General features: G+C 48.4%; 1 protein-coding gene across 1 annotated transcript in view; it reads right to left on the bottom strand.

The window, feature by feature from the left end:
- Nucleotides 1-458: 458 nt before the first annotated feature.
- Nucleotides 459-19,618, bottom strand: part of sptb (spectrin, beta, erythrocytic) — a gene marked incomplete at its 5' end in the record, with an annotated part of 28,114 nt that continues 8,954 nt past the window's right edge. The window contains 32 exons of the mRNA XM_084438712.1: nt 459-767; nt 1,148-1,190; nt 1,329-1,502; nt 1,623-1,882; nt 2,085-2,148; nt 2,268-2,356; nt 2,644-2,840; nt 3,202-3,286; nt 3,561-3,699; nt 4,049-4,444; nt 5,035-5,258; nt 5,604-5,808; nt 6,004-6,134; nt 6,467-6,757; nt 6,881-6,970; nt 7,434-7,658; nt 7,888-8,151; nt 8,325-8,471; nt 8,626-8,716; nt 9,344-9,546; nt 9,687-10,446; nt 10,574-10,711; nt 10,874-11,744; nt 11,866-12,016; nt 12,258-12,560; nt 14,409-14,567; nt 14,700-14,817; nt 17,583-17,770; nt 17,930-18,042; nt 18,187-18,302; nt 18,471-18,551; nt 18,702-18,799. Coding sequence (XP_084294838.1) covers nt 579-767; nt 1,148-1,190; nt 1,329-1,502; nt 1,623-1,882; nt 2,085-2,148; nt 2,268-2,356; nt 2,644-2,840; nt 3,202-3,286; nt 3,561-3,699; nt 4,049-4,444; nt 5,035-5,258; nt 5,604-5,808; nt 6,004-6,134; nt 6,467-6,757; nt 6,881-6,970; nt 7,434-7,658; nt 7,888-8,151; nt 8,325-8,471; nt 8,626-8,716; nt 9,344-9,546; nt 9,687-10,446; nt 10,574-10,711; nt 10,874-11,744; nt 11,866-12,016; nt 12,258-12,560; nt 14,409-14,567; nt 14,700-14,817; nt 17,583-17,770; nt 17,930-18,042; nt 18,187-18,302; nt 18,471-18,551; nt 18,702-18,799 — 6,603 coding nt within the window. The 3' untranslated portion in view covers nt 459-578. The remainder of the gene's footprint in view (nt 768-1,147; nt 1,191-1,328; nt 1,503-1,622; nt 1,883-2,084; nt 2,149-2,267; nt 2,357-2,643; nt 2,841-3,201; nt 3,287-3,560; nt 3,700-4,048; nt 4,445-5,034; nt 5,259-5,603; nt 5,809-6,003; nt 6,135-6,466; nt 6,758-6,880; nt 6,971-7,433; nt 7,659-7,887; nt 8,152-8,324; nt 8,472-8,625; nt 8,717-9,343; nt 9,547-9,686; nt 10,447-10,573; nt 10,712-10,873; nt 11,745-11,865; nt 12,017-12,257; nt 12,561-14,408; nt 14,568-14,699; nt 14,818-17,582; nt 17,771-17,929; nt 18,043-18,186; nt 18,303-18,470; nt 18,552-18,701; nt 18,800-19,618) is intronic.

The raw sequence follows: 19,618 nt of genomic DNA on the forward strand, positions 1-19,618 counted from the left end.
TGTTTACCAAGCCTCGGAAGCCTGCTGCGTCTAATCCTGGTTCTGTGGTTAGAGTTAAGAGCTCCAAATTCAAACGGCACAGTATTACAGTTCGTTCACAACCATTTGATAGGATATAAGGCAGGTTAATAAAACTCCCATGGGACATACTGTTCCATAGAAGATATCATACATATGTCATAGCATGCCTGACTAAAGCAAAATTAGGATATTATAGGAAGGGAAGCAAGATTAGGATATTATAGGAGGGGAAAATAAGAAATTTTACGAACATTCTTTGGTTGAGTGTGAAAAGAGCATTCCTGTGCTTTTATTTAGATATTTGAATTTGGCAATTTTGTCAAAAAAAAGGTGGACCTTTGTAATGGTACGCTTGCTTACATACAGGCAACAGAGTGGCAGCTTTCATCTAAGCTACAATATTTCATTTATTTGAATCCTCACAAGTTAATGTAAAAAATCTTTATAGTGATAAAAAGCTATATTTGACTGATTGTACACCACTAAGTACATGCCAACTTCCTCTGCACCAGGTTGACATGGGAACAGCATCCCCTTTGTGCCACGTCTGTCTCCTCTCACTTCTTCTTGGCGAACCTGAACCTCTTCTCCTTGTCTTTTTTGCCTGTGCTGGACTCGGGGAAGGGGCTGGACGAGGAGGGTGGGGGCAGGGTTTGGGCTCTGGCCCCTGAGGGCCCCGCGGTTGCCTCCTCGACCGCGACCCCCACAGCCTGGTCCAGGGCCCGGCACCAACGCTGCAGCTCGTCCTGCAGTGACACACAGCCAGGCTCAGTCCACAGAGCTTATGTCTCTTACAATGTGCGGTGGAAAGTGGATAAAGCCTGTGCGGGAATATATATATCTTCATCAGGAGGATCCACCTGATGAAGATCTGTTCTGATTGAAACGTTGTTTCTTGTTAAATAAAGAAGCCTGGCTAAGAGATGGTGTGCAGGCTTTATCCACTTTCCATGATATCATAAATTTGACCCAGCACCCGCCGTCGATGTGCGTATTGTTATATCCTCATTCTTACGGAATGTGCAACATAATAATATACCGGTCTAATATTTCTCAGTGATAGCCGTTGTTTATTTAGTTTGATTTATAACAATATTATAAACATATTATTATGGAAAACACTCACCTCATCTTTGCACTGTAACAGATATTCGCTGCCATCTGCAAGACTGTGAGAGAGACAGCACGGCAGTTAGAATTAGACAAAATAAAGAGTTAAGCATAGAGGTTTCAATCCCAGATCCTTTGAGACAAGAGAGAGTGCAACTCTAACTCTACTCTAAGGCACACTAAATCAGGATCCTTACCGTAGTTTGAAGACATGCTTCTTCTTCTTGTAGTTGGTGAGGGCCTCCCAGCTGGCGGTGCTGAGGGACAGGGGATCCTCTCCGTGGTAGGTCATCCCGTGGCCAAAGCTCTTGGCGTCCTTATAGACAGAGAGCTGGCCAGGCTTAAGAACACAGTACAGGTTGTTCCAGGACCTGGCAGAGGGGCGCGCAGGAGTGAGGAGGGGAGTTGAGGACAATAATATCAATAACAAGAACAATAGCAGTAACAATATCAATACCAATAAAACTATATGTTTATAATTAATTCATTACCTGTTGGAAGCCTTCTTCCCAGACACCTCCAGGTCAAGTTTCCTTCCCAGCATGCCCTCCTGAAGCACGACCTGGGCCCTGAGGGGCTCAGCGGGCATGGTGGCGGCGCGCTCCGTCTCCCAGGAACTTTGTCCCGCCGCGGAGGAGGGGTCCAGCTCCAGAGAGGCGCTCTCTCTCATCTCCGACACCATGGGGGCGGTGGAGTCACCCGCCGTCCCCATCAACAGCCCCGAACTGGGCTCCGCCGCAGCCGAGCCAGACTGATGGGAGAGATGGAGGAGACAGGGAGGGAGAATTAACTAAAAGAGAGGAGCTATGGCTGACATTCTACAGAGAGAGAGAGAGAGAGAGAGAGAGAGAGAGAGAGAGAGAGAGAGTCCCAATTATCAGGTACAAGGATTGGACAGGAGAGGACACCTTAGATCTCAGCAGTTAGGTACAGTACAGTAGCTCTGAACATACCAGGGTCTGCTCCTCTATGGTGAGGAGCTGGGAGGACTCCTCTACAAATCCTGTGTCTTCTCTCCTAGAGGACGTTGAGAAATGATGGGATCAGTATGACAGGTCTTTAGTAGCTAGTGTTACTGCAGGGTAGAGATGGGAGAGGGGAGAGAGGATAGGAGACGTGTGGTGTGTGCAGCTTACTTGCTCTCCATGTCTGAGGGCTGCTGTTGCTCTTCTGTCCGGTACGGCTGCATCTCCTGCTGAATCTTCCTCAACTCCATCAGCTCCAACTGAGACACAAGACGGAGACAGAAACAGACATATACTCAAATCAGGTTACAAGGTAATGGCCAAGGCACTGTTCAAATAGCAAAGATACCAGCACTCACGGGAATGTCCAATTTGAGGATAATTTAATACTTTCTCATAGCACGGGCAGACAGACAACGGACGTTTCAGCCACAAGGCCGTCCTCAGCATTGGTATGTTAATGGCCAAGGCACACATGCACACATACACACAAATGCTATGGACGTTGGCATGCCAACACACACACACACACAGGCTCGGGGCATACCGTTGTGAGTCGCTCCAGCGCCGAGAAGCGCTCCTCCCAGGCAGCGGTGGACTTCTCGAAGGCCTCATGTCGCTTGAGGAGCTTCTCCACCTCGTCCACTGTCTGGCCGAGGTCCTTGCTGGCCACGTGGGGCTCCTGGGCGATCAGCCAGGCTTCTGCCACAGAGGCGTCCCGCGCAAACTGGCACACCTCCAGCACTGGGCACGGGACAACACGAGGGAACATCAGCTGGTGGTAATATATAGTCATATACGTCCTCTAAACTCTCAAGATTCTAGAAGAGTGCTTCACTTCACCCCGTCGGGGAGCCCTCTGATAACCCTTTTAAGAACCGTTTTTGGTTCCTGGTATTAGTGTTCTAGCTGGAACCAAAAAAAGGGGTTATAAAATGGAGGGTTCACTTACAGGGACAACCAGAGAACCTAAAATGGGTTCTAGGTAGCACCATTTTTTCCCCTGAGAGTGTATGGTGTATGGAGTCACTATGGTGTATGCTATATTAAAATCCAGGATTGTGGACTGGATGGAGGGATGGAGAGGGAGGGAAGGCGAACTCACAGAGCCTGAGCCAGTCCCATCTGTCATCCCACTTTAGCATCATCTCCTTCTTCTTCTCCATCAGCTGCACCAGCTTCTCCTTGATCTGGGAGGAAACAGGACTCAGCGTTACACATGACCCTCTCATATGCACATTACATCCACTGGACTTACCAGTGCATGACTTGGAATGAAACAGGGGCCGGTACCTAGTACCTTTTATATTTTAGATGCAGGGGCCACAATACTTGTATCTGTCTCACATTTTGAAACTCAAAGATGAAGGTGACACCCCCCCACACACACACACACACATACACAGACACATTTCTTAAACCAAAACGACGCTCCTGACAGCGACCCTGACCCCTGGTCCTCACCTCAGCAGAGTCTCTGTGTTTGCGGGCCATGAGGGCCCGGCCCTGGTCCACACACTCGGTGAACTTGGGCCCCCTGGTGTCAATCTCTGAGCGGATTCCCTGGTGGTACTTGATCAGCAGCTCCACTGACGACACGTCCCTGAGGAGGGAGGAGAAACACTTATTACCGTGTTATTACACTGTTATTACACAACATTGTTATTATATTACCTGAGGTCAAATCCCAGTGTCTACATATGCTCAGATTTCAGTCACCTCCCACACCACTCCCCTCTCTATGTCCATACTTTGTACCATTCCCTCCGACTCTACCATGTCCCAACAGCTCACCCTCCCCTCCCCCTCTCCAGCTTGTTGTTAACTGCTTCAACATAATGTTTGTTGCTATTACTGTACCTCTGTACCATCATAGTGTATATCCAAATATCTTCATCCCCTCCAACTTGCCATAACCAACCCCCTCCCCCCTCCCCTCCCCTCACACTGACCTGGGCTTCTCCTGAGTCTCAATCTGCTGGATGATGCTCTCGATCCAGGCCATCAGGTCCTTGACCATAGTGAAGAAGCGGAACTTCTCAGCGGTGTCCTCAAGGCGCGCCCGACGCCCATCGCAGGCGTCCAGCAGGCCTTTCCAGGCCTCCACCACCTCCCTCTCCGTGGCCTGGATGGCCAAGGCCTGGTCGCCGGCATACTGGGCGTGCAGGCGGGCGGCCGTCTCCTGGAACTGCTGGACCTGTTTGCCCAGGGCGCTGATGTCCCTCTCGAAGGCGGCGTGCATCCGGTGGAAGGACTCGGCCTTGCTGAAGTCCTCTCCCACGTCGTCGGGCAGCTCATTCTTCTTCTCCTGGATCCGAGCCACCAGCTCCTTCCCATCATAGAAGTACCTAGGGAAGACCCAGAACAACGTTACAGTAGTTCGTGACACATCCCACAGTGCTGCGTGCGGGAGAAGGGAGATACAGTCTGCCTGGGCCTAGTTTCGCAATACCAGACTTTGGAGATCTCCACCGCCGAAAGTCTGGAGACATCTCCAATGAAAATCGTCGCTAGAACAGAGCCACTGACTACATCTCCAATGGAAAGACCTGCCTTACCGGAAATGATGCCCTCCAAGCAAACTGGAGTTGAGAATCAAAACAAAACCAAACAAAACCAAACATTCACCGCTCCATTAGGAAAGACCGCCCTAAAGACTTTGAATTGGTTCTGCAATTAAGGTTTTTTCAATCTCCACCGCTTTTAGCAATGAAATCTGGATGAACATCTTCAGTCTCTAGTTCAGCACGCCGTTTAGACTTGTGAGTCTAGTCTGGGTCCATCTCTCTTTAAATGTCTATTCTTTGCAATGATGTCTTGAAAAAGCATTTTTTTGTAAGAGACTGAATGATTTAGGACACAATGCCTGCATTAGTCTAAAGTCAGAAACGGATGTGTGTTAAGACCTAATGAATTCAGCGATTGTGACCGAACTCACTTGAGCAGTTCATATGAGGCAGTGAGGAGCTGAGCCCGGGTGTCAATGAGCTCCAGCAGGTCTGCCCAGCTCTCGTTGATGCTGTCCTTCCACTCCGCCATGGTGGCGGCCTCGGTGTGGCCCGCCTCGATCAGCTCATCTATCGTCTGGTTCACGGCGTCCACGCGATCCTGCCCCACTGTCCCTGTCTCACGCGCAAACTCGCGGAACTTGTCCCTGAGGATCTGTAAGAGAGAACAAAGGTTAAAAAGATGACGTTTTGATAGTTTCAAAGTCAAAGACTCTTAGGATGGATGGAGTCCTTCCCCATACCACCTCTCAGTGATTGCCTCATAGTATGTGTGTGTGTGTGTGTGTGTTTGTGTGTCTTTGTCCCAGTTTGTACAGTGTGTCTGTGTCCCATTACTGTATGTGTGTGTGTGTGTGTGTGTGTGTGTGTGTGTATGTGTGTGTGTGTGTGTGTATGTGTGTGTGTATGTGTCTGTGTGTGTGTGTGTCTTTGTCCCAGTTAGTGTCTGTGTGTCTTTGTCCCGGTTAGTGTGTGTCCCAGCATGTGTATGCCTCCTCACTGTGACGTGGTCCAGGTCCTGGCCCATCTCCTGGGAGGAGGCCACCAGGTCTCTCTCAGCGATCCACTGCTCCAGGTCCTCCACCTCGCGGCTAAGCAGGAAATGGTGGTAGTGGTGGTCCAGCCTCTTCCTGCGTTCCTCCGCCTGGTCCTTCAGACCCGCGTACTGCTTGTCCACCTGACCCTGCCGACGGATGATCAACTCCCTAGGAGAGGAAGAGAGAGAGAGACAGAGAGAGAGAGAGAGAGAGAGACTCAAGCCACGAGGATAGACACCAAAAAAGACTAAAGTCTTGACCTCTCACCTCTCCTCTGCAGGACCACATATTTACACAAAGGAAGGACCATAAATATGAGGTCTTCCATAAAAGTATTGATTGATAGATCCTGGTTCCACCCACCCATCTGGATGGTCCTCAGCCAGAATCTTCTGGGCGCGGTCGGCCAGCCTCTGGATGGAGGTTCCATAGTCGTCTACAGCCTGCTTCAGGATAAGGTGGCGCTTCAGCATCAGCATGGCGCTCTGCTCGTCCTGGAGAGAGGAGGGAGAAGAAGAAGAAAATAAAATGATGGCTCGTTCCAATGTACACTCTATAGAACCCCCAGGGTTCCAGATACAACCATGAAGTCTGTTTGGAACCTTAAAGGGTTCTTTATGGAACCTTTTTCAGAGGGTCCATTTATCATTACAAACAGATCTATATAGCACCTATCTAGAGTGTTTTAGCCTGTTGTATCTGTGCTTGCTCACTGACTCCCTCACTGGCTCATGCCAGCCTGCACCCTGCACTCTCCTGTCCCTCTCACCCACCCTGATGTCCCTCCGGTCCCTCTCTCCCACCCTGGGGTCCCTCTGGTCCTCACCTTGGCCTTCTCGTCGGCGATCATGTAGAGCTCCTGCTCTCCTACCCAGGCCTCCGCCTCGTCCGCGTCATTGTAGTACTGCTGGGCCAGGTTGGAGATGTTCAACCTCTCTCTCCGCTTGGCCGTCTCCTGCTGCAGACGCTGCCACGCCTCCTCCAGCTCCTTCGCCAGGCTCCCGATGCGCTCCGCCTCCGGTCGGTCCTCCGCAGAGGCGGCCATCGCCATCCTGCGCCCGCGTTCCAGGACCTCGTCCACACGCGGCTGATGGCCCTCCATCTCCCTCTGCAGTGTCTGTTGAAAGATGGAGAAGACAGGGTAGAGGCTTGAACATCATGCTGCAAAGCTACTGAAGGGGTTTCATAAGAGGTAAGGTAACAAGCTGTACTTGTTTAAAGCATGCTACTGTTTAGTCACCTGGTTCTTCTTCAACAGCAGTTGAACTGCCTGGAGATTGTTGCCATGCTCCTCTGACATAGCAAGGGGCATCCGCTCCTCAATCCAGAGCTAGGGGGGAGATAGAGAGAGAGAGAGATGGAGAGAGTGAGTTACATGCTGTCAGTCAGAAAATTAAAAGTCAGATTTTTTCTGTGACTTCTATTCTGAAAATCACACCTGGGCTTAGTTTATTTAGCAATACATCATAGAAAACTACTCACCGAATTTAAAATTAGTGCATAAATGAGTTAAAAACAGAGAGCGGTCTGGGGAGACACCTTTACCCAAAGTCACTCCACAAAGCCTAGAGGCAGTCATGCATTGGGTCTCCTTTCTTGTATACAGATCATATTATGAACTGCAGGGATTTTGTGTCCCTTCAGAACATTTCGGAAACGATAGCTACAGGTAGCTAGCATTTAGCGCTCCAGCTGCCTGGCTGTCCGGTTTGTTAGCTAGCTAGCTAGATATCTAACCTCGAGAAAACATGGTAAAAGACAGCTAACTACTAATATGGATATGAATAACTCACTATTTCGTCAGCCAGGTCTCTGTAGTACTGATGGACAGCCTTGCCGGCTTCCAGCTTGCCCTTGCGCTGAGCCAGGGGGGTGAGGAGCTGCTGGAAGTCTCTCTGGACGGCCTGCTGCTCAGCCTCCAGCTCCGGCTGGTCCTCCCTGAGGGTGGCGTGCTTCTGGACGGCCTCCTGGAGCTCCTCCAGCTCCCGTGCTCGGTCACGCACCTGGTTCTCTGTAATCTGAGGCGGGGTGGGGGCACAAGTCGGGGAGATACAGTATTAGGGTGGCCTGGTAGATAGTATACACCAGGACATGGGCAAACCTTGGGCAAATTCTGAGGAATATCTAATGGAACTTAATGTTTTTGATGACACAGTAAATGGGGTTTGAATCTGATGCATACATAGATATTTAACATATCAGACGCATATAACACTATATAACACCAAAGGCACATCACAGACACACCTGGTGCTTCTTGAGCAGAATGTTGGCATTGGTCAGGTCTTTGACGTCGTCATCACTCTGTAGCTGCTGCTGCAGCTGTGCAAGCCACTTCTTCATGTCCACCAGGCTTTGGTCAAACAGCTCGGAGCGGTTGGCGTCAAACAGCAGCCGGTCCTTCTCCTGCGTGGTGGACTCCAGCTTGTCCCATAGGTCATGGAGCTTCTCCAGACGCTCTGTCACAATGGGCTCAAACTCGGGCTTCGACTCCATCAGCTCCTGGCCCTCCTGCAGACACAAGTGACAGAGGGTCACACTCAGGAGGCATGTACTGTATTAACTTCTATAAAACGTGCCACAAAGATACTAGTAAGTCAACAGTATGATCACTTGATATCTACTGTTTATAGACAGTTAAGATCCTTATGACGCGCCCCCCCAACACACACACACACCCTGACCTGGTCTATATTTTTCAGCCATTCCTTGTTTGAGGCCAGCTCGGCCATGAAGGCCTGGTGTTTCTGCCACTTGGTGTGGAGGTTTCTGGCCTCATCGTAGGACGTGTCCTGAGCTGTCAGCATCTTCTCGTTGATCCACAGAGTCAACTGGAGGACAGGCAGAGGGGGGGGGGGGGGGGTGGACACAGGAGATCGAAGAACGTTAACGAAAAGCATTACGGGGAAATTAATTCGTCAACAAAGTATAGTGCGAGAGTGAAACGTATACTGTATGTTGTCCGTTCGTTCTGAATCAACTTACATCCTGGGTGTTTTGCAGGAAATGCTGGAGATCCCGGTTGTCTTTCAGCTTTTCTGTCACCTCCTTGGCTCTCCCTCGGTTGGTGTTGCACCTGCAGAACAAACACACACACACACACACACACACAGAGTTCTTTAACACATGAACACACCGAGTACCAGATCATCACACAAAGAACCCTTTGCTGAGATGTTTATCTCCAGACGTAAACACATGCAGGTCTGGGAGCTTCCCCCAGCTGCTCCTCCTGCTAAAGAGCTTACACGTCTACCCTCACACAGACAGAGCTCTCCTAAGCACTACAGTACTCTCCCTGAGCACTTCTACCATGGGATCAATACCCATCATTAGCAGCAGGCGCCAGAAAGAGAAGGACCGGATGGGCCGGCTTAATGGAGCCCCCTCGCCCTCCGGGCTCTCCAATGTTAACACTGATGACGGACTGCTGAGTAAGCTGCCCTGAATGGCAAGGTAAGTCACAAAGCAATGTGATTGACACCCACTACGGAGGATGCAGCCAAAACCCTTCTTTTGTGATAAATTATTATTGATTTTTCTTGTTTCTTTATTTTACAGCCAAAGACCTTTAGGTCAGTGGTGCAGGGAGAGATCATTCATATAGAGACATTTAATGGCCATTAATATTTTGAGTATTTTATGTCAATATACATATATCAGTCAATGGAGAATTTTGACACGGGAATTCAACATAACTGACCTGTCTTCAACGGAGGCCATTTTGTCCTTGACCCTCCAAGAGTAGAGGTTCCCACTGTCCACCAGATGCTGTCCTTCCTTCAGGGTGCTGGCGATCTTCTCCTCGTTGGCGTCCATAGTGCTGACAAAGTCCTCGTGTTTCTTCAGGGCCTGTTCGGCTCCTTCCAGCGTGTCAGGCTTGTCGATGTGGGCCAGTGTGTACTCCTGAAGCACACACACACATGTACACACACACACGCATACACACACACAAACATTGGAACGCATTAGAGCTCAATTTCTGCTGAGTTTTAAATGCTGTTAACTTCTCATATTTGATACAAACCCAACAGTAATGTGTTTACCTGATTGTTGAGGATGGTGTCTGTTGCCTTGGCGTCCCTCATGAACTGCTGGAAGCCCAGACCCTGGTCCAGGAAGTTCTTGCGGCTGTCCCACATCTTGTGGAGCTCGTCCCAGCCTCGGTCCAGACCCTTCAGGTTCTGCGCCAGCTCCTGGTACTGGGGGTCATCCTCCTGGCCCAGGGTCACCTGCGCCCCAGTGTCCCTCACCTTGTGGTAGTCCTCCTCATGGTTGGTCATGTCCAAGCGCACGGCGTCATGGAGGTTCAGCTGCTGCTCCACCTCAGGGAGTGTGAGGGGCACGTCCTCGGACGCCACCGCCTTCTGGGCCTTGTAGAGCCAGGACTGGAAGTCGTCCATTTCCTGGAGGAAGGTCTGCAGCTTGCTCACCTCCCCAAGAGAATCCTCGCGGTCCTTCAGGGTCCTTCTCAGCGTGTCCCAGGCATCGTCCAGTGCCGCCAGTCGGGCCAGTATGCCGTCGGCGTTCTCGGGGTGGTCCTTGGTCAGCATCTCCGCCTCACTTCTCAAGAAGGTCAGCTTGGCGTCTATTGCGGCCAGGTCCCTCTCTATGCCAAACAGCTTCCTCTGGATGGTCATGACCGCCGCCAGGTCGTTACCCAGGTCCTGTGTCGACTCGATGACCCGCGTCTTGTCCTTGATCCAAGCCTCGGTCTCGTCACACTCCAGGCCATAGTTGTTCAGGCTGGCAGCCGAGTCCACCCTCATCTTCTTGTCCTCCACCATGGCTTTGAAGGCCTCCCACCTGAGAGAGACACAGAAGAGGGTTCATTAAGACCTCTGCAGTCATCAGTGATGGTTATCAGTGACAGTTATCAATGCCAGCATGCTCTCACGGTATTGGAACCCGCAACATAAAAGATGAGACTCACCTCTTATTCAGACGCATCTGGCATTCCTTCACCTCCTTGGTGCGAGGGTGTCTGCTGTCCTCCAGCTGTTTTACAGCTTTGTTGACATCATCAACCCGTGACTGAACATTTGCCATATCTTGAGCTAGAATACTCAACCTGAGAGAATATAGTAGATGAATAGTACATAGCATCCATACATATACTTTCCATCCATGCATTTATCCATCCATCCATCCATCCATCCATCCATCCATCCATCCATCCATCCATCCATCCACCCATATCTCTAGGTATAGGATGTGTCTTTATAGGATGTACCTGTTCTGCACCACCTCCAGATCTTCCAGCTTCTCTGGCACATCTAGTCCCACCAGCCAGGTCTCCTTCTGGCCCATCCAGAGCTCACATGCGTCCGTCTCGCTGAAGATGGTGTAGAGAGCCATGGCGTCATCCAGCTTCTTTTGCCTCAGGTCACCCAGGGACATCAGCTCCATGTACAGGTCTCTGATGTCGCTCAGACGCCTCTGGATGTCTGGCGTGTTGCGCAGCTCCTCAGGCAGCGTGATGGCCTGCTTGGACAGGGCGTCAATGGTGGCGCCGTTCTTGGCGACCTCGTCCCTCAGGCGGAGGTGGCTCCTGAGCAGCCTCTGTGTGGTGTACTCGTCATGGCCCATGTCGTCGCTGCTCATCTGCCGCTTGGCATCCAGCAGCCAGGCCTTGAAGTCATCGGCGTCCCCCTGGAACTGGAAGAACCTCTGGGAGTCCTGCAGGTTCTGCTTCCTGAACGTGGCCAGGTCCTCCAGCTGCTGCCACTGCCCCCTCACGTCGTCCATGCGTTCCTGGACCTTGGCAGAGCCAAAGTGTTTGGCCTGGATCATCTTGTCTCCCTCTGCCATCACCTGCTCCAGGTGGGCCCTCCTCGCCCCCAGCTCATCCTCGAAGGCACTGTGTTTACTCTGGAGGACCAGAACGCTGGTCAGGTCCTTGCCATAGTCCAGGGAGGAGAAGATGTTCTCCTTCTCTCTGATCCAGCTCTCCAGCTCCGCCATCTCCCACAGGAAGTTCCAGAAGCAGCGTGACTGCTCCAGACGGGCCTTGCGCTGGGCGGCCAGGGCACACAGCTCCTGGTAACACAGGTCCAGGTGCTGCACACGATCACAGATCACCTGAGGGTCGCACGGCTTGTAGCCTGGGAGAGGAGAGGAGGGGGGCGGGGGTGTCAAAACATGTTCATGGTGCTTTGGTCAGTCATGGTTATAAGATCTGTGCCATCTTCTGTGCCAAGAAAAAGAAGTGCATGGTGCACTTACTGTCTCCGTTGGCGAATTTGAGGGCTGCTTCGTTGGCATTCCGCACCCTGTCTGCCTGCAAAGCGATGTCAGCCTCCACCAGAGCATGTTTCTGCAGGAGATCCTCCACCTCCAACAGGTGCTTCCCAAAGTCTGGAGACAACAGTCGAGCCTGGGGGGGAGGGGGTTGCACAGGAGGAAGGGTGAGGTTGGATGTGTTGAGAAACAGTCAATCAGATCAAAAAGAGGACACTGACACTGAATGACGCAGAGATAAGGTAGCAGAATGCACTTCTAGGACCATAAGTGGACCCATATGTTGTACAATCGAATGTATAAAAAAAAAAACACTGAATCCTGAAATCACTGAAAGTGATGGGTGAGAGGCATGCCCCCTCATCCAGTTTTGTAACCTTCATGTCGTCCATCCAGGTGATGATGTGCAGCATCTCCTGGAAGATCCTCTGCAGGGTGAGGTTCTTCTCCAGGCGCAGCCGCCGGGCCTTCAGCAGCTCCTGCAGGTAGTCCCACAGACGCAGGACGTTGTCCTTGCGCACATCGATGCGCTTGGCGTCGTGGTAGCGCTCGGCCTCCAGCTCCTTGGAGATGGCGACCAGGGCCTGCACGCGCTCTGCGTAGGCAGCGATGTCCGTCTCAATGGCGTCGTGCTTCTTCTTCGCCGCCTCCACCGCCGGTAGGTCATAGCCGAAATTATCCTGGAAGGAAGAGGAGGCAGGAATGTTTCAGGTCAAAGGGTAGTGTGGTAGATGCATAGCAGCATGCAGGGTTCAGCCTGTTTTTTGTGTGTGTACAATGTTCCGTTTTTTGCAGGTAATACAGTATGTATACCGTATGAGAACATGTGTATACACTAGGGGGTGTACAGCTCATGAGTTTTGAAATGTACATTTATGGGTATGGGTATGGGTATGGGTGTGTGTGTGTGTGTCTGGAGGAAGGTCTGCAAAAGAATAGGGAATGTACCTATTGACCCCTCCTCTTTTTACAGTATGTGGGAAGTAGGATGGATCAAACAAGAAGCAATCCTGAGCTTATGTGATTATTGTTGTTATTATTATTAGACACAACTATATCTATGCACTGTTCTTTGAGACTTTGTTAGAGGTTAGGGTGACTTTTTGACAATGTATGGGGTTAGAATGTGCACCTATGTACATCAATGATTTAATAAGTATGATTTAGACACGAATCATGATAGAAATTTTATTTTTATTACTACTGTGTACCACTAATTAAAGTAAGGACACGTCTGAACATGCCAATCTAAGATCAAGTCAAGTCATCTTAGGTCATATGAATAATTTGATAGACTATGTATGTTGCTTACGGGCATTATAATATTGAATGTCAGGATGACTTTGCAAATATGAATCATGTGATGTGTGATCAATAAGCACGTGATTAATGAATATTCAAAATTAGGTAATGTCATGTACTATTGATTGGTTGATGGTTGATTACATTGCAACAATGAGCATGTGATGACAATGATCACTCTGTATGAGGTCATGATGTGTACTGTATCGTTGATTGGTTGAAATTAATGTAATGCCTGATGTGATGGGAGGAGAGAGAGATGAGAGAAAGAGTATAAAAGATAGGGAGCAACAATTCTGCGTTTGGACTCTCCCAACTGGGGGCTCTGGCCTGCAACCCAGTAGGAGTTCCCCCAGCCTATGGTTGTAAAAATTAGCAAGCTCCTGATTCCATGGAGAAAGAGTCTATGAAGACTATAGCCCTCTGCCCTGAAGAGAGAGAGGGTCTGACTCAGAAAGGAGTTTCTTTGTTCTCGGTTGATTAGAGCTGCTGAAATTGTCAACATGGCTGATAAAAAAGAACGGGCTGAGCCAAGGAGGCCTAATGGTGAGTCTCTCTCTCTCTCTTACCAAGATTACATTTTTATGATTGCTTGACTTTTATCCTATTTTACCAATTATTCACTATTATCATTCATTTATGAGATTTTGCTTTTGTTTTGCCCTGATAATCAATTAGTTAATAAAGAAATGATTGTATTTAAAGTTAAGTTTTAGTGTCACCTTACTCTTCCTAGAGAAATGGGTTCAGACAGGTTAGTTGTAAGCATGCTAAGGATCTGACATGTTACCCTAGACTCACATTAACACCTTACAATAAAAGTATACATATTGTTAAATTTAAATCTAGCACCCACACCAACAGACGTTTTACAGAGTTGAGCTATCGTTAATAAGTGATTCATGAGCTGTCATTCCAACTTACAGGTCACAGTCAGAGAGCAGTTACAGGTATGTGTAGCAGCAGGGCTTGGCGATTAGAGAAAGTTAGAGGCTAGACGAATCATCTGACCACTAGCTTTAACGATTATTGTTTAGAATCTCGGTGAGGAGTTATATCCTGTGACCTGAAGAATAGTAAAATCCTTAGTGATTAGCTGGGATCGTGTCCTTGTACTGGGACGACGGGAGACAGTGTGTGTGTGTGTGTGTGTGTGTGTGTTTGTGTATGTACCTGTACGTAATATACCGCATGTGAGCACGTCTTTCAGGCAGGTAGTTTCTCACCTGTGCTACCAGCCTCTGGTTCTCCAGCAGCCAGGTCTCCCGCATGGCGGCCTTCCTGTCGAAGCGCCGGGCCATCTGCTCCAGCTTCTCCTGCCTGATCAGCTCGTCCCTCAGGACGCGCTCCCGGTCGTTCTCTGCCCGCTCCAGGCGCTCCCAGGCCTGACAAAGGACAACATGTGGCAAATGACATGGTGACAGGGCTGCACGTGTGTGTGTGTGTGTGTGTGTGTGTGTGTGTGTGTGTGTGTGTGCGCGCGCAGGCATGTCTGGAGCACTGGTACAGGGCCTCACCCTGTTGATGTCTGAGACCAGTGCCCCCTCCTTGGGGGTATACACTCTCTGGTTGTTGGCCCTCATACGACTCTGAATGGTGAACAGCAGAACCTCCAGGTTACCCTTCTCCTGGAACCTGGAAACCAAGACGGAACATCTCAAACACATGACTGCTTTACAAAAGACGGGGTATTTATTAGCTGCTGGTCCTTCTTGTATTTCCCAATATTATTATTCTTCCTCGGAAGTCTGACTTCCCATGCATGAACAATCACCAAACTTTGCACATAGGTCCAGTCCTATGCCCAGTCTTCAACTGGCATTGTGGGCCAATAGTCCTGTCGCTACAGTGGCGCTACAGTTTACAGTCTACAGTTTAAAACTTTAGAAAATCATAACAAATCAGTCGTAAATGCTATCACTTTGCAAACACCACCAAAATGTAGGCTCAAGTGAGCAGACTTCCATATGCTTTGAGCTGGCAGGAATTATGAAATCCAATCAACCTGCCGATCTCCACTGCACATGTAGAGTAGTGGTGAGAGCATTGGACTCCCACCCGGGAGACCGGTGGGGATGACTTTATGGGACTATACATCAAACCTCCACATGTTCATCCTTTCACTCCAACCATTACCCCTTGCCTTATAGATCAGATCCTGTCCCAACCCCAACCCTTATTCTAACCCCAACCCACACTAGGGACTGGAAGAAGGACACCAAATCCAACCCAACGATCTCCACTGCACAAGTAGAGTAGTGGTCAGAGCATTGGACTCCCACCCGGGAGACCGGGGTTCAAGACCCGGTGGGGATGACTTTATGTTATCATCAGTGTAACTGCTTTAACCACTGACAGCTACCATTAATGTTATAGAAGCTGCTGCTAGTTGTTGTGAGCTCATGAGCTAACTGGCTATCCCGCTCTTATTGTGCTGGATTAGCATTGGAAGCATTGGAACTGATGTGTCCAGGCGACAAGACCTATCTTATTTTATCAGACATTATTTCATGTCATTTCAATTCACAGCTATTTCAGTGGCATGACTAGCTTCCATCCTACCAGTCCTGAACAGAAGCAAACCAGCCATGCTCATAAGCTAGGCTGGACCTGGCAGGGTTTCTCAAAAACTGTAAAACCTATCAAACCCTACTCCTCCCACATTTTTGGTAAATTGACACCCTACAGTGTCACCTGCTACACTGCATTTTCAGGTGCTCCACAAATGATCTTCACAGATTTTTTAAATATCAAAAACCGAGCCCACAGCGCATAAAAATGTTTTACTCTAAACAGCACTGTATGCAGCTACTGCAAATACTCGCTCAATAAATCTCCAATGTTCATGAAAAAAATGAGAATTTTTTCATGAAATAGATGAGGTAGATGTAGTGTGAATTCTTTAACAGAATTTTTGACAGTATTTTGAAGTCTGTTCTCATTTTGTCCCCTCAAACTACTGCTGTTCATACAGGAAAAATACACTACTATGATGGTCCTGACGGCAATGACAGAGAGGGATGAAGAAAGGGATAACATCTTGAGGGAGAGAGAGGAAAGAAGAGAGAGGGAGGCCCTTGAGAGAAAGGAGAGGAAGGAGAGAGAGGCACGGGAGAGAGAGGAGAGGAAGGAGAGAGAGGCACGGGACAGAGAGGAGAGGAAAGAGCTCGAGCTCAAAGAGTTCTTGGAAAAAAGTGCAGAGAGGGAGGAGAGGAGACAGAGGGACTTGATGTCCCTGCTTGAGCACATCCTCAAAAAGTAATACCATAATATTATGTTGATGTTTATTTAATTCATAAATTAAGTTTCATTTAAGTACTGTAGTGGCTCTTTTTTACAGTGAACATTTTGTTTGATATGATACTTACTGAATAGAGAGAACTAGGACTTGAATTACAGTTTTGTTTGAATGTGTTCTGGTGGACAGAAACCAACTGGATCTGAACTTTCTGAATAGAAAGATAACTAGAACATGAATCACTCGACGATTTTTGAACAATATTTTTAATTTGTAGCTGTTACTGTTTCTTCGTCTTGTTTGCATCTCTTCATCTGACCCGTCTTTTGTCTGCTTACACCTCTATAAGTCCCACCTGTGTTCAATCCAATCAAATCAATAAGTGAATCCATGCTCAGTCCAGAGTCCCACAACTCATTCCCATCACAGTACTGTATGTAGGCCTACTAATATGTTCATGCAGAATTCCTACGGTGTAAATATCTAGCTGTGACATTTATGTTTTTGAGGTCAAACTGCTGGCTTCTCACTTGGCTCAACACGAACATGACCTTCCCTTGGTGTCTGGTTGAGGTCAAGCCCCGGGTGCTGCAGAATGAACATGCTAATGCCTACTCAGGCATTGTACTGTTTGGATTTCAGAAACATTTTTTAATTTAAGTTTTAAATAATTAAGATCCGGGCAGAGACCCTCATCTATTTGTCATTTATCTCCTCCCTCCTCCGAACGCCCGGCACTGATCCAGTGCCGCGCAGCAGCAGTAACTGATATTGAGGCCTGGATTACACTAGCGCGGAGGTCCATGGCTACGTTATATAACTTATACTATATAACTCAAACTCGTAAATCAAAGTTTGATTGGTTTAATGTGAAGTGAACACAGCGTTACAGTGTAGCGCTAAACCTATCGATTTTACAAAAGCCTCCGGATCTTCCTATTAGTATTACACTAGAACGCAGCTCCGGATTTCGACCTCCGAAACGTAGCTCTGGCCGTATCGATCCGCCTCCGAGTTCGAGCTTCGTTTTGGCCGTGTTAGTGTAATTGCAAGACGCAAACGTAGGTCTTTTGCTGGAAAACCGTCGTGTAATCGGTGTCTGAGAATGATGATGCCCTTTGGCTGACTTATTTGTCAATGTCAGTGTTGTGGATTCACTCACTTGGGCGGTTTCTCCACTGTGCGGTAGGAGTTGAAGGCCTGGAGCTGCTGCTGGACTCCACTCAGAGAGTTAGCCAGTTTACGGTTGTTGAGAACGATGATTGTCTGTTCAATCCATGTTAGCAGGTCTGATGATAGGGTCTCGTACTTGTCAATCATCTTTTCTGTTTCAATAGCGTGGTCTAAAACCTGTGATAGAGGGAAAATGGGAGGGGGAGGGGGGTGTGTGTATGTGAGGGAAATACAACCACTGTCAGTCAAGACATACACACACATATACTGTACATACGCATACATATACGTATGCACAAACACGCTACTGTACAGTATGTGGCGTCAAATCCGAACCTTTCCAACTCTCTTGCCCTCCACGGCCAGGGCCTTCATCTTGGAGAAGTAATGGTAGAACGCCACAACGTACGTGATGATGGACTTCTCATCTGGGTTCTCTGTGAAGACATCTGCAAGCAGAGCAACCGAGAGAGAGAGAGAGCGAGAGAAAGAGAGAGAGAGAGAGAGAGAGAGAGAGCAATCAGAGCTTCAGTACTGTAACAGTGCTCACCGGTCACCAGGTCTCTGTTTCCTTCACGTGGTCGGCCACTTGCCTTCTGGATCTAACAGTTTGGTCACGCCGAGTTTCTGCTCCGCTACATTGAAGGCATTCTGGAGGTTGTGGGTCGGGTTGGACCTCTTCAGACTGTTATAGTCCACCAGATCTGGCCTGAGAGAGGGAAAGAGAGGGTGGGATAGAGAGAGAGAGAGAGAGAGAGGGAGGGAAAGAGAGAGAGAGAATGTATGTGAGAGAGAGACAATCAGAACAGAGAGCATGTGAGTATTTACATTCAAAAGTAAAAGCTATGGTTGGCAGTTGGTTTATATATCTCCATACCTGTGTTTGTGTATGAGAGCGTTGAAAGCCATGCCGTCCTTCCAGGAGGTGGTGAAGTTGGTGATGTTTACATTGCGATAGCTGCAAGACAGACCAGAGAACATTGCAGTGAGCGAGCCTCACGGACATAGTTTTCCATCAGCTTGTTCCAAATCAAAGACGCACGATGAGCAACCATCTCTCATGAGCTGTAATCAAACAGCTGTGATCCTGTTAAATTCCGTCTCTCACCCGGCAGTCTTCATCTGACACCAGAGCAGCAGGGCATCCTTGGCCGAGCGCGTCTCTTTCTGGTCCGCCTGGCCCGTCTCAACCACAATGTCTTGGATCTGTCAACAACAACAAACAACAACAGCAGCAGGTTTAGATGCTGTAGCTGTTACTATATCACTAGTCACTGATTGATATTTATAGCATGTACTGTACATAATACATCCATGCCTTTATTTATATAGTTTTTGTGCAATTTGTAATTATTTGTTTTGTTTTGATTTTGAGCCGGCAGTAACATTTCATTGTACATACTCAGTACTATAGACATGTGACAAATAAAAATCTGAGTCTGAATCTGACTGGACACTACACCTTTCTGCACAGGGGAGGACAAATCCTTCAACATGTTCATGATGTCAATGATTAAGTAGCATAAGTAACTTTATCTCCACTATGGTGAATGTTTTGATATAAATAAGGTACATTTCTTTTGAAATGTATCGATTATTCACATATGACTCACAAGGGTAAAGCTAGATTATTTAGGAGCATGACACAAGCTTTAACAGAAATAACACTAGATGAGACATTCACCCAGTATGATGTACACTAATTGAAACCTGCTAGTATGAGGGCTGTTGGTGACATTAAAGATGTGATATTTTTTTTCAACAGTAATTGGAGCAGTGATATTCTCTGAGAGACAGGCCCTTGGAGAGGCTAATTTTAGCCCTGCTTTGGTTCTCCTTGGTTTGCTCGGACTGGAGGGATGCAGACAGGAGCCGAGTCAACTCCTTCCTCTCCTCTCCTTTTTTTGAAGGGTTGAATTATGCAGTAGGCCATATTGTTGGGCTAAGCGATGCTAAAAATACCATGCTGTCATATTAAAAATAAATCCTAGCCTTTATCTGCTACTCAAACATTGTGTTAATGAC

This window comes from Borostomias antarcticus (assembly GCF_949987555.1).
Source record: "Borostomias antarcticus genome assembly, chromosome: 5".
NCBI classification, from domain to species: domain Eukaryota; kingdom Metazoa; phylum Chordata; class Actinopteri; order Stomiiformes; family Stomiidae; genus Borostomias; species Borostomias antarcticus.